Source organism: Leptodactylus fuscus, chromosome 2, assembly GCF_031893055.1.
Source record: "Leptodactylus fuscus isolate aLepFus1 chromosome 2, aLepFus1.hap2, whole genome shotgun sequence".
In the NCBI taxonomy this organism is placed as follows: Eukaryota; Metazoa; Chordata; class Amphibia; order Anura; family Leptodactylidae; genus Leptodactylus; species Leptodactylus fuscus.
In genome coordinates this window covers 86,242,879-86,255,925 of record NC_134266.1, presented here as the reverse complement: position 1 = coordinate 86,255,925, position 13,047 = coordinate 86,242,879, and the positions used below count along the sequence as shown (strand labels likewise).

Here is a 13,047-nt window from a genome sequence, read left to right as displayed (position 1 = left end):
AGTGGTTTTGTATGTCTTCCATTTTCTAATTATTGCTCCCACAGTTGATTTCTTCAATCCAAGCTGGTTGCGTATTGCAGATTCAGTCTTCCCAGCCTGGTGCAGGGCTACAATTTTGTTTCTGGTATCCTTTGACAGATCTTTGGTCTTCACCATAGTGGAGTTTGGAGTCTGACTGTTTGAGGGTGTGCACAGGTGTCTTTTTATACTGATAACAAGTTTAAACAGGTGCCATTACTACAGGTAATGAGTGGAGGAAAGAGGAGACTCTTAAAGAAGAAGTTACAGGTCTGTGAGAGCCAGAAATCTTGATTGTTTGTAGGTGACCAAATACTTATTTTCCACCATAATTTGCAAATAAATTCTTACAAAACCAGACAATGTGATTTTCTGGATTTGTTTTCTCATTTTGTCTCTTAGTTGAGGTCTACCTATGATGTAAATTACTTTTTAAGTGGTGGAACTTGCACTATTGGTGACTGACTAAATACTTTTTTGCCCCACTGTATATATGTGGGTATAAACTGCTGCTTGGGCACACAGCAGGATGCAGAAGGGAAGGAGCACGATGTGGTTTTTGGAGTACAGGTTCAGATGTTTGGTATCTGGACGCCATGTCATGTTTGTAGAGCCTGTAAGGTACCAGAAAAGTGCATTCTGCAAAGGAGTGACCTCATTTTGAAAACTTCATCCCTCAAAGAATTTATCAGGGGGTGTCGTGAGTATTAGTATCCCAGACGTGACTGCACAACGGATGGTGAAGAGGGAATATGTAAACTGTACGGAGAACTTTGCAGACACCAAATTCCCTACTATATCCCAGTAGCTCCTATGATTTGGGGGGGGGGGGGGGGGGGGGGGTCCACTTCCGGTGTCTTTTCACTCGTAAGCTGTAAATCTGGGGTGTCTCCTGGTATCCGCTCACACAGCCTATATATTCCCTTCTTGCCACACCCAGTTATGTTCTAATGATCTGGTGATTTTGCGGGTTTTTGTCTTCACATTACTAGATCCTATATATTTTTTCTTTTTTTCTGGAGACGAGGCCATATAAGGGCTTGTTTGCGGGATGAGATGCATTTTGTAATGACACCATCTTGGGGTGCCTACAACGTATTGAATACATTTTATTACCTCTTTCTTGCTGATTTAAAAAAAAATAAAAAATTCTGGCATTGCATTTTACCTTAAATTTTTGCCATGCAGTGTACAGTATAAGCAATGTGACCTTTATTCTGCGGGTCGGTACAGTTACGGCGATACCTCATTCATATAATTTTTTTTAAATGCAATACTAATTCTGCAGAACAAAAACACATATGGGGATAGTGGTGTTATTTCCACCATAGTCTAAAAAGGATAAAATTTCCTAAAGGGGGGGGGGGGGAAACCCAGCATGTAATCATCTCACCCTCAAACGTATAGCAATACCAAATGTACTATGGCCAGCATACATGGTTGCAAACCTCGTGAATTCAATCGAGCACTAGACACTGCTTAGTTTGGGTGCGTGGTCTATGGTTTTTTTATGTGACGATGAGCTTCTCGTATTAGCTCGCTCCCTCTTAAGGAGAGTAGTACAGGGTGCAGCACAATGTGCTGGTAAAACCAGGACTGTAGACCTGTCCATGCTGTGCGGGGTATCTGCAGATAGGCTGTAAGTCTCACATCGGGAGGGAGTACATGCTGCCAGGAAATCAAGGGTAGCTGAGAGGTTTAGGAACATGATGGTGCTTAATGATTCTGGCACAATTTTTAATTTATGGGCCATCAACTGGCAAAGGGATTTGTATGAGAGTGATTACTTTATCCTACCTTTAAGATCAGCACTATCATAAATCCCTTCAAAATTAAAGGGGTTTTCTGGTCTTAGTATTTCTGCTATCCTGTTTCCTTCCCCATCCACTTCCTGATTTTCAGCTCATTACAGCAAGAAGCTCCTGCTTTGTAAACAGAAGTTCTCTCTGGATTTACATACACAGATGATGTAGATATATAAAGAAAGATATCTATTTCTTTATTTTAATCAGTGCATGTGTTATCTAGCCCTTAAAGCAATATGCAGTAACCTGCAGCATGGCTTGTAAACTAGGCAACCAAGTAACTATAAACGATAAGTATAGTGTTAGCTGTATCTTGCAAATAGTGTAAGATTATATGTAAAGCAATGTCTTGGGTAATACCCTTCATTTAGCTTCAGCTACACGTCTGAATACATTTGTGATGGGAAAGAAAAAAAAAAAAAAAAAACCTCCAGTCAGACACTTAGAACCTTTCCTGTTGATATAAGTTTTTGATCAACCTTTAAGTAAACTAATTTCTTTTTGTGGAAGTGAACAGACTAAAAAATAGGGAAGATAATTTGTAACAACTTGTTCAAGAATTGTCTTGATCTTAATAGGAAGGTGAAGAAGGAATCATCTCTTATGAAGACTGTGGGATCAGACTTACTGTGTCCTATCACCTCAAAGATGTGGAAGGTTCACCTGCTCCTCAAGCTGGAGACAAAGTAAGTTTCTTGGCTTCTTACTACACGTTTAAACGTGATGGGGGAATTCTTGTTTGGTTATGCCAATTTTTGATGTCGCTGAGACTAATCAAGTCTAAAATGGTGGTTTTGCAATGGCTTCATCGCTTTTTCAAAAGTAGTGTAAATGCCAGCACAATCTACACCAGTCTGTGGCACGTTTAACCCCCTTCCCACAGGTAACCTTTTTCATTTTTCACTCCCAGCTTTCCAAATCTCATAACTTTTCAAAGTGTTCCATACCGCAGTTTTTCACTATGCCCGATTTTTAAAAATTTTAATAAAAAGTGATCAAAGCAATAAACATTCCCCAAAATGGCATAAATAAAAGGTATACCTGGCCCCACACAAAAAAAGTGTTATGTATCCCCGTACACAGAAATATAATAGTTACAGGTGAAATTAAGGAAATGTAAGTAAAATAATATAAATTCGGTATTCCTGTAATAGTACTAAAACAGAATACAGACAACATGTAACTTTGGCTGCAGAGAGCACCGTAAAAATGAAGCCCCTAAAAGTCTCACAAATGCACTTTAATTAAATCCACCCACTCAGAATCCCCCCCCCCCCAGGTTTCCAGTACATTGTACAGAATAATAAATGGGGGCATCATAAAGAACAATTTGTCCCACAAAATTAGGCTCTCATACTGCTTTGATAATGGAAAAAATAAAGTAATGAGTTTTGAAAGATGGGGAGTGAAAAAAAAAATAAATTCTCTGGCAGGAAGGTGTTAATGGAGTGTTTCACAATTCAGATGGAGTGATTCTGACTTGCTGGTGCACACTGGGGTTTCATAAAGTGTCAAATTGCTTGATGGTATAGATCACGGGTAGGCAACCTTTTTTGTTTGGTGTGACAATTTTTAAATTTAAAAAAAAATCAGAGTTCCTCAGAGTGCCGTGCAATAATTGTAAGGATGATGATCCCTATACTAAAGTCATATAGCACAAACCGTAACACATAGGTGCTGTCATACTGTGCTCCCAGCCACGTAAGTTTACCACTATTTGCCTGGATACACCTGTACTTTTCCATTAGAAGCAATGAAAGTACATATGTAATCCGCAATTAGTGATAATGTGACTGGTAGCAGAGTGAGGTAACACCTGTAGGGGGAGACACACAATGTACCTGGATGCTGCATCTAGTCCCTGGACGCCAGTACCTTCACTTTTCTGTAAGTGAAACGCAGATTAATTTCAGCCACATTTAATTCCTTGTAGTACAGTACCAGGAATTAATGGGTGTTACACTTACACCAAAGTGTCAGCACTGTTGCCTGGGGACTAGATTTGGCTATAGTTGCTTCTGGGTACACAGTGTATCACCACCTTAAAAGAAACACCCTAAAAAGCTGAGGCACCATGTTGTGGAAACACAGCTTCTTTTGCTGCAGATTTTGTTGCGGTTTTTTGAGCCAAAACCAGGATTGGACTCAGCAGAAGGGAGTCTTCTTATACATTTCCCATTCCCTGTGTAGCCATTCTTGGCTTTTGCTCAAAAAAACCACAGCAAAATCTGCCACAAAAGAAGCTGTGTTTCGGCAACGTGGGGCCTCAACCTAAGCTCCCACATTGCAGAAACGCATTTTTTTTGTTTTGTTTTTGTTTGTTTTTTTTAGAAATGTTGCAGATTTTGCTGTGGTTTTTTGAGCCAAAGGTGATCCTAAATATTTCCCATTTCTTTTGTAGTCATTCTTGGCTTAGGCTCAAAAAATTCTGGCAAAATCTGCAAGAAAACGCTCCCCTTAGGGAGCAGCACACGACCAGTGACTTATTGTCCCATACTGTAATTGATACGGGCATAATGTCACTGGGAGGCAGGGACTCCTAGTATCATAGATGACTATACTGCTAGGAGTCCAGCACGTTCAAGCCAGTAACTCAGGCTGACATACGGACCGGATTTCACATGTGAAACATGGTCGCGTGCTGCTCCCCTTAGGCTTCCTGCACAAAAACAGCACAGATGTGGTTTTCACCGACTTCTACATTAGGACCTGCTCCATAATTTTCAGCTCTTCATTTTTGACCCAGACACACAGCCATAAAAACAATGGCCGTATGTACAGGATCATTAAAATATAATAATCCACAATATTATCCCCAATTGTGTAAAAGGTGGTCATGTGCATTACAATTTAGTAACTCCATGTGCCTCACATTAATAGCAGTTAACCACATCATGTCCCTCACATTAACCCTTGTGTGCCCCACATAAGGGTTACTGATATGTGAGAGGCATGTAGGTAATAATTAAGTAACTTCATTATTAGTCCCTCCATATATCTCACATATTTGTAATCCTTTTGTGAAGCACACAAGGGTTAATGTGAGAAACATGATGGGGTTTGGCCGGCTATAAAGCATGCTGCCGGCTGCATAAGGAGTCTGTTAGCTGTAATTTACAGCTACACGCTGCTCCTTAATCCCTCCCCCCATCGGGACGAGAGGAAGCTAGTCTATGCATCTGCATAGCTAGCTTCATCTATAGACTGCAATACATGTGTATTGCAAGTCTATAGTTAGTATAGAACCAGCGATCCTCTCTGATCGCTGGTTCTAGTGTGCTTACAGCACAAATGTAAAGTTTTTTTTTTAAAAAAAAAGTATAAAACAAACCGTTACATGTCTTGTAAATCTGGAAAATCGCTGTTACACTTGTAAGCCTTGTAACGTCCAAAATAAATTGACAATCAAAAGATGATACCGATATAAAGCAGAGATATGGTAGATAATATTTATTCATGTATTTGGGTGATATGGTTATTTGCCTGAAAAGCAGAGAATTTCACATTTTGAAAATTGCAATTTTTTTCCAAATTTCCAGCAAATTTCCTATTTTTTTAATAAGTAAATACAAAAATATTGATTAGTGTTTACCACTAACATGACGTATCATGTGTTACGAGAAAACAATCTCAAAATCACTTGTGTAAGTTAAAGCGTCTCAAAGTTATTGCCATTTAAAGTGACACATGTCAATTTGGAAAAAAAATAGGCCTGGTCCTTAACATACTTTTGGGCTGTGTCCTTAAGGGGTTAATGTGAGGCACATGGAGTTACTAAAACTAAATTAATAACCCCAAATACCTGACATTAATAGGCATAGTAATCCCAGCATCTGCCTGGTATTTTCCTTTTTTACTTTCACTTTTGCTTGCTAGCTCCCCTCCTTCTCCTGTGTGCAGAATGCAGCAGGCAGAGTCCTTGTGCTGTATAAGGTTAGCTCCGCCTCCTGGACTCTCCTCTCCTTGGTGGACAGAGGGCAGCCAAAGAAGGGGGAGCGTTCTGAGAGCAGTGAAGGGACGCTGCCTCACAACTCCTGCAGGTCTTGGCATGTGTGGCGTATCTCGCTGGCATGACAAGTGTGCCAGGGGTTGCCTACCCCTGGTATAGACCAAAGTCTACACTTTGGTTGAAAGCATGCAGTGAGGGTGGGTGACTGTTTTTCTGGACTATTATGTTTAGGACTGTTCGTCTTGTGTTTTCAGGTGGAGTTCAGTATTTGTGAGGCCAAAAGGACCGGCCAGCAAAGTGCAGTTAACTTAAAAGTTCTTGGGCGAAATTCCAACAGTAAAAGATTTCATGGATATGTGGCCACACTGAAAGATAACTTTGGTTTCATTGAAACAGCAAATCACGATAAGGAGATCTTTTTTCACTACAGGTAATTTTTCACATGGTAAATTTAGTTAATGTTTAATTGAAATTCTAAATGCTAAAGTGTGTTTTTTTTTTTTTTTTTTTTTTTTTTTTTTTTCTCCCCTCTTTCTACATACAGCGAGTATACTGGAGATGTGGATAAGCTGGAGCTAGGGGATATGGTTGACTACTGCTTGTGTAAAGGAAAGGGGAACAAGGTCAGCGCTGAGAGGGTTACTAGAGTTCATCAAGGTAAGAGCTGGATAGGTGTGTGAAATGGTGATAATATAGTCATAAATAAACATACAATCATTCACTTCCAAATTGCAAATAAACTGTATTTACATTCTAAAATTGATTTATTTTTTCCAATTTGACCAAACCATGCTGATAGACTAACATTATCCCACCTGCTACCCCTTCCCCCTTGTCTCTTTCCTTTATCACTAGTTAATGGATCAACTGATGAAGTAAATCCAACAGTATATTGGGGTAAAGTTGTCCGACCCTTAAGAAGTGTAGATCCAACACAGACTGAATACCAGGGTATGATAGAGCTCATAGAAGAGGGTAAGTGTCTGTTTTACAGCTCTCTTGCAAATTATAAACGTTGAAATGGCATTTATATTTTCCAGAAACAAGGACTCATTCACACTTAAGTATTTTACTGTCTTAGTGCTGTATACAATGGGCCCCATATACAGAGGCAGTTTTCATAAAGGTCTATTTTGCATCTCCATGTTTCCGTACAGCTCTAGTTCTACATTCATACTACTTCATATGCAGCATATTCTGTCAAATACCTTTTATGATGTGATTCTCGGTCATGTGTATGGGCCTATACTGTAGAAATGAATGGGTCAGTGTACTATTCGGGAAAAACCTCAGATGGCACACTGACCATTCATACGGTCATCTGCAAAGCAGGCTAAAGCAGCATTTTGTGGCTGTACTTCACGCTTTGAAAAATTAGGCTTCTTTTACACTTGCTAAAGTCAGGCAGGAAAAAAATTTTAAAAAAAAAATTTCTACTCTATAGTTGTGGACAAACAGAAGATTGCTGAGGAGACTCCACAACAAGCTGAGGAAGCAGAAGCTGAAGCCAGCACTGAAACCAACAAGCAAGGTCTGTAATTCCTACTTATAGCACTTTGTAGTAGATAAAATGGCACTAAAGGTTTAAATACTATGACATTAATTTTCTTCTCTAATCCCTTTTGGTTTGACTAGCTAAGCAGAACAGTTTCAATCGTTTGGGCAAGTTAAACCATCTCGGTTATTACCACATAAACTGACGTGTCAGTTTTGAAAAATTGTCTTTTGTCAGTGTCCTTTTAAAGATTAAAGAAATAAATTGTAGTTCTCTTTATGCATGCCACGTAGCGGGCCACGACAAATGCAATGCATTATGGGTTTTCTTCAGTGCTTTTCAGTCTCCTCTGCGGACTTTAGGCTTCAATTATACCTATAGAGGAAACTGCCTGTGTTTTGTCTGTAGGTATAATTGACATTCTCCTCCCCCCCCCCCCCCTTCCCCAAAACAATGGTTTTGGAAATTGCAGAGATTTACGCGCAGCGGAGACACTGCAATGTTTGGATGGAATTTGCTAGAATCTTGTCAACTTTGCAGTGACAGTAACGCTGCTGTTTTATTTTAGTTTTGTTTTTCTGCTGTTTATGCCACGTTTGGCATCGGCCTTAGGCCATGTGTACACATGATGCAAATTTTTGTGTACACTGCCCAGAGAAATTTCCAAACTACAGTGTATGTGAATAGGTTTCACAAAGCCCCTTTCACACAATGGGGAAAAGTGTATATTGCTTAAAGGAATACTGCAGCATTTCATATATGCAGCATTCTTTACTGGTTTCTACCATGGCTTTCAGGACATTTTTTCCCCAGAAAATAACATGGTCTTTTTCTACAGTTTCTGCTTTTGTTCAGTTTGAGCCCCACTTTTATGTAACTTGCTTTATATGCTTAGGAGTGGACTAGTGCATTGTCTTAACTTTTCTGGACTTAAGCCTCAGCTCTGGACTCCAAGACAATGCTCTTTTCCCTTCACTTGCATATGAATAAATGGTATACATGAAAATTGGGCTGCAAAGCTGAACAGAGGCATATTTCGAAACTCAAGTCACCTCTACAAGCTAACTGTGATTCGGTTTATAATGTAGGCTTCACAACGCACAACTTCTTCTTATTTTGTCTGATCAAATATTCTACCGCTTTGTGATCTGTATGCTTTTAACACTGTATTTTAGGTAGCTTGAAAGGACGCCTTTTTCCCTTTGGCATCGTGGGAATGGTAAATAAAGCAGATTGTCTGCAGAAAGGAGAAACTGTCAAGTTCCAGCTATGTGTTCTGAGCCAGAATGGGCAGACTATGGCCTGCGGCATTGAGCCGCTCCGCAGGGGTACTGTTGAGTGTGTAAAAGATCAAGTGAGTGCTATTTATCTTTCTCCTCTAAATGCTCTTCAAATATAGTTTGCTTGATTTCTTCTTTCCCCTGGCATAATCTTGTCAGGGTCCAGTCTGAAGACCTCTAAATATATTAGATGGTCAGCCCTGCCAAAATATGGATGGGACCTTTTTAGACTAAAATCTGTGTAGTCCAAAAATGATCGTGTCAAGGGATGTCTGGCATCCAAAGGAATGTCATAAGGTGCCTGCATACTTGTGGACTGCAGCTGCCACTTGAACAGTCGCTCTACTAAAAAATGTCTTCTCGAGCAGGCCTTAAAGGGGTTGGCCAACTCAACTTTTAATAGTGTTTCTGAGTGGCCCTTAACCCCTTCCCGACATGCGCCGTAATAATACGGCGCATGTCGGGTCTGTAACTATGGCGACTGCCCGGGAGCCGGGCGGCTGCCATAGCCGCCGGGTGTCTACTGCTTTAAGCTGTAGACAACCGGCTCTAATGCCTCCGATCGATCCCCGGACCGATCGGAGGCATTAACCCCTCCGGCGCTGCGGTCAAAGGCCATTTTGGCTCCAGGGCTGACGTCCCGTTGCCATGACAGCCGGGAGCCTTGTACAGGCTCCCAGGCTTGTCTGCAGATCCTCTCTTTTGCAGGCTGGTCTATGCAGCCTGCAAAAGAAAGGATGCTTTTTTGCAATGCATTAGCATTGTAATGCATTGCATTAGTGATCAGACCCCCTGGGGTTCAACACCCCTAGGGGGTCTAATAAATGCAAAAAAAAAAAAAAAGTTAAAAAAATATAAAAAGAATTAAAAGTTCAAATCACCCCCCTTTCCCTAGAACACATATAAAAGTAGTTAAAAACTGTGAAACATATACATGTTAGGTATCCCCGCGTCTGAAATCGCCCGCTCTACAAATCTATAAAAATATTTTTCCTGTTCGGTAAACGCCGTAGCGGGAAAAATAGTCAAAAGTGCCAAACCGCCGTTTTTTCACTGTTTTGATTCTGATAAAAATTTGAATAAAAAGTGATCAAAGCAATAACATTTCCCGAAAATGGTAGAACTAAAAAGTACACCCGGCCCCGCAAAAATAGACGCCCTATGCATCCCCGTACACTTGCGTATAAAAAAAAGTTACGGCCGTCGGAATATGGCGACTTTTAGAAAAAAAAATTTTTTTTAACACAGTTTTGGAAATTTTTTTAGGGGTCAAAATGTAAATAAAACCATATAAATTTGGTATCCCTGGAACCGTACCGAAACACAGAATATAGGGGACATGTCAATTTGGCTGCACAGTGAACGCCATAAAACCAAAGCCCGTAAGAAAGTCGCAGAAATGCATTTTTTTCTTCAAATCCACCCCATTCTGAATTTTTTTTCCTGCTTCCCAGTACATTATATAGAATAATTAATGGTAGCATCATCAAGAAAAATTTGTCCCGCAAAAATTAAGACCTCATATGGCTCTGGGAGCGGAGAAATAAAAAAGTTATGGGGTTTAGAAGGAGGGGAGTCAAAAACGAAAATCAAAAAATGCCATCGGCGGGAAGGGGTTAAACATAACCATTATTCACCTGACCCTGCATCTCCAGTTCCAGTGCTGGCAGCTCAGTGTCTGTATACAGTTCTCCAGATGGCTGCAGTGATCACCTCTGTACAAACTACATACCTGAAATAATGTTCTGTTTCTGAAGAGGTCCTGACCTGAGTCTTAGTGTTTGTGATGGGAGGCCCAATGCAGCCCATTCTTGTCGTTGATGTCAAACAGGTGACCTCTCTACAAAAAAACGGAACTGCCGCCATTGTAGGCTAGGGCCCAGGGTGAGGAGAGTGTGCCTCAGCAGCATTAAATAGTTGCACAGTACCTTTTTAAAGTTTTGCATACTCTTATGGATGACCAAAAGGCTGAAGACTTTGAGATGACTAGACCCAGCCTAGCCATATGACTGGTTGCATGGTATTACGTATTGACACATTTTAGTCTAATCTTGCAATTCAGTTTATTTTGGATTCAAATAATGCTTTTAACGTCTTTAACCTTTTGGGGTTTTTTCTTTTTTAGTTTGGGTTTATTAACTATGAAATTGGTGACAGCAAGAAACTGTTCTTCCACGTGAAAGAGATACAGGATGGGGTTGAGCTGCAGGCTGGGGACGAAGTGGAATTCTCGGTTATTCTTAATCAGCGAACTGGGAAGTGCAGTGGCTGTAACGTTACACTAATAAGGTAAGTATCTTCTTATGTTGTGTGTAATGTACAAGAATTATAGATGCCACTTGACGGATGTGAGCAATCCCAGGCATGTACTGATCCACATATTCAGATGTAGTTCACTTTGGAATTTGGACTCCAGCCTCTCTCTCTTATGGAAGTGCAGGGTTTCATAGTAATGTAAATGACTTGCCGACAATTAACTCCCTGAATATTTTTTTTTATTTTTTTTGCAGTAAAGGCCCTGAATTGGTGGCAGCTCCTCGCCCAGATAGGTTAGTGAGTCGATTAAAGAGCATAACGTTGGATGATGCCAGTGCACCCCGTCTCATGGTTGTGCGTCAGCCCAGAGGCCCAGATAACACAAAGGTAAGTATTCTTTATTTTATTTTTTTTGTGTTGATGGAACAGGATTTTCAGCTTTTTGATATACATGCTTTCAATTCTTAATACTACTTGATATCTGAAGTCTCTCCCCACCCCTTGTGGGGTGTTGAAGTTTTAATATTTGACTTACTGGGTTTCTTTTGTCTTCACAGGGATTTGGCATAGAGCGAAAGATCCGTCAAGCTGGTGTCATCGACTAATTTGCTTTCGGGGGGTTTTTTTGTTTGTTTTTTTTCTTGTTCTGATGTTTCCATCCGGTAAAGCACATTACCTAATCAAGTATGATCAAACCAAGGGATATTATGAAGAGCAACATCTTTTGTCTCTTTGCAGCCCGAAAATAAAATATTCTGTAACCGTTTTAAAAATCTCCATCTTGCAGTCAAGTCAGGGTAATCCTGAACCAATCCTTTTTTTTTTAAATTATGCACACTTGCAAGTGAGGAGTTAAGTTGGAGCCTTATAAAAAAAATATTTTTTTTTTCTTAAGCTTGATTTGAGTTTTGTATCTTAAAGCAACAAATTTATTTTCCTTTCCCTAATCTACCCAGTATGATCTGTGACTTTACTCTTTAAAAACTCTGCACTTGATACTGTGTAGTATATATTCTACCTCCGATAGTTTCAAACTTGATTTTATTTTCCCCCTTCCCATCTATCAGAGGACCACAGAGTAACGGTGGAATATATTCTATTCAGCCACTCATATTTTCTTCATCTAACAACAGCCAAATGTTTGCTTTTTTTTATATATCAGATTTGAATATTTTATTAATTCAAATGTATGAACGAAAGCTGTTAGATTCTAAAGCATTTTATTTGCTTTTTGTTTTTGTAAGCAAGTGACTTTGGAAATGCAGATATCCACAAAGGTGACATGTGCCATCAGTGTGAAGTTTAAAAATATTTTGAAAACGCACAGTTTTTTTTTTTTTGTTTTTTTTCTTGCTGCTGAGACACAGCAGCTTTGAAATATAGAAATCTAAAGGAAGAAAATGTGCCTGAACTGCGTGGTTATTTTCTATTCTCACCCTCCTTCCCATTATCTCCTCCTTGTTCCTTAAAGTTTACAGGAACCACTCACCATACTGTTAGCTGCATTGCTATATGCATCAAGGTGAATAAACACTTGATACCTTTTTTACCTGCCACTACTTGAAGCCTGCTGCTCACTCAACCATGTTCGGTCGGCTTCTTTTTTTTTTTTTTTTTTCTCCCCTTTCACCTACTGTAAGGAAGTAATTTATTTCCAACACATTTTAAACCAGGAAGATCAAGAATTTTTTTTTTTTTTATTATTCATTATTTTTTTTTTTCTCTTTTTTTTTTCTGGGTTCTTGGAAAAGCTGTTGGTGCTTTTTCATTTTTTTTTTCATTTTTTTTTTTTTTTTTTTTTGTTTTTCTGGGAACTTCTTACATTTGTAAAAACAAGACTTGGCTCTGATTTTTTTTTTTTTTTTGTTTTCTTTTTTTTCATTCTGTTTAATGGCAAAAAAAAAAATGAAAAATAGAATAAAGTTTTACCAATTAATTTTGAAATTTTGTCTTCATTTTAGCGCAATAAGCACTAAGAACCCAAATTTAAGTGAAGTTAGCATTCCATAATTTGTGATTGTCAGAACAACTTGGGAGTTCCCTTGATGAGAGCAGATGTTGCCTACTGCTTATTTCTATGGTAGAGTGTAGAAGTGGCTCTTGATTCACTTCTATGTGACTTCAAGGCTAGCTGAGTATGTCTAGGTCAGGGGTAGGGAACGTACGGCTCTCCAGCTGTTGCAAAACTACAACTCCCAGCATGCATACGGGCTCTGCTGTTCTGGGAACTCCCATGGAAGTGAA

At 39.5% G+C, this 13,047-nt stretch overlaps 1 protein-coding gene across 5 annotated transcripts in view; it reads left to right on the top strand.

The window, feature by feature from the left end:
* The window catches only part of CSDE1 (cold shock domain containing E1), a 41,645-nt gene extending 29,311 nt beyond the window's left edge, over positions 1-12,334 (top strand). For all 5 annotated transcript variants that reach the window (XM_075264137.1, XM_075264135.1, XM_075264134.1 and 2 more), the window contains 9 exons: positions 2,402-2,509; positions 6,027-6,202; positions 6,317-6,429; positions 6,628-6,747; positions 7,217-7,303; positions 8,443-8,621; positions 10,673-10,836; positions 11,058-11,190; positions 11,361-12,334. In XM_075264137.1, coding sequence (XP_075120238.1) covers positions 2,402-2,509; positions 6,027-6,202; positions 6,317-6,429; positions 6,628-6,747; positions 7,217-7,303; positions 8,443-8,621; positions 10,673-10,836; positions 11,058-11,190; positions 11,361-11,408 — 1,128 coding nt within the window. In that variant the 3' untranslated portion in view covers positions 11,409-12,334. The remainder of the gene's footprint in view (positions 1-2,401; positions 2,510-6,026; positions 6,203-6,316; positions 6,430-6,627; positions 6,748-7,216; positions 7,304-8,442; positions 8,622-10,672; positions 10,837-11,057; positions 11,191-11,360) is intronic.
* Positions 12,335-13,047: the final 713 nt, after the last annotated feature.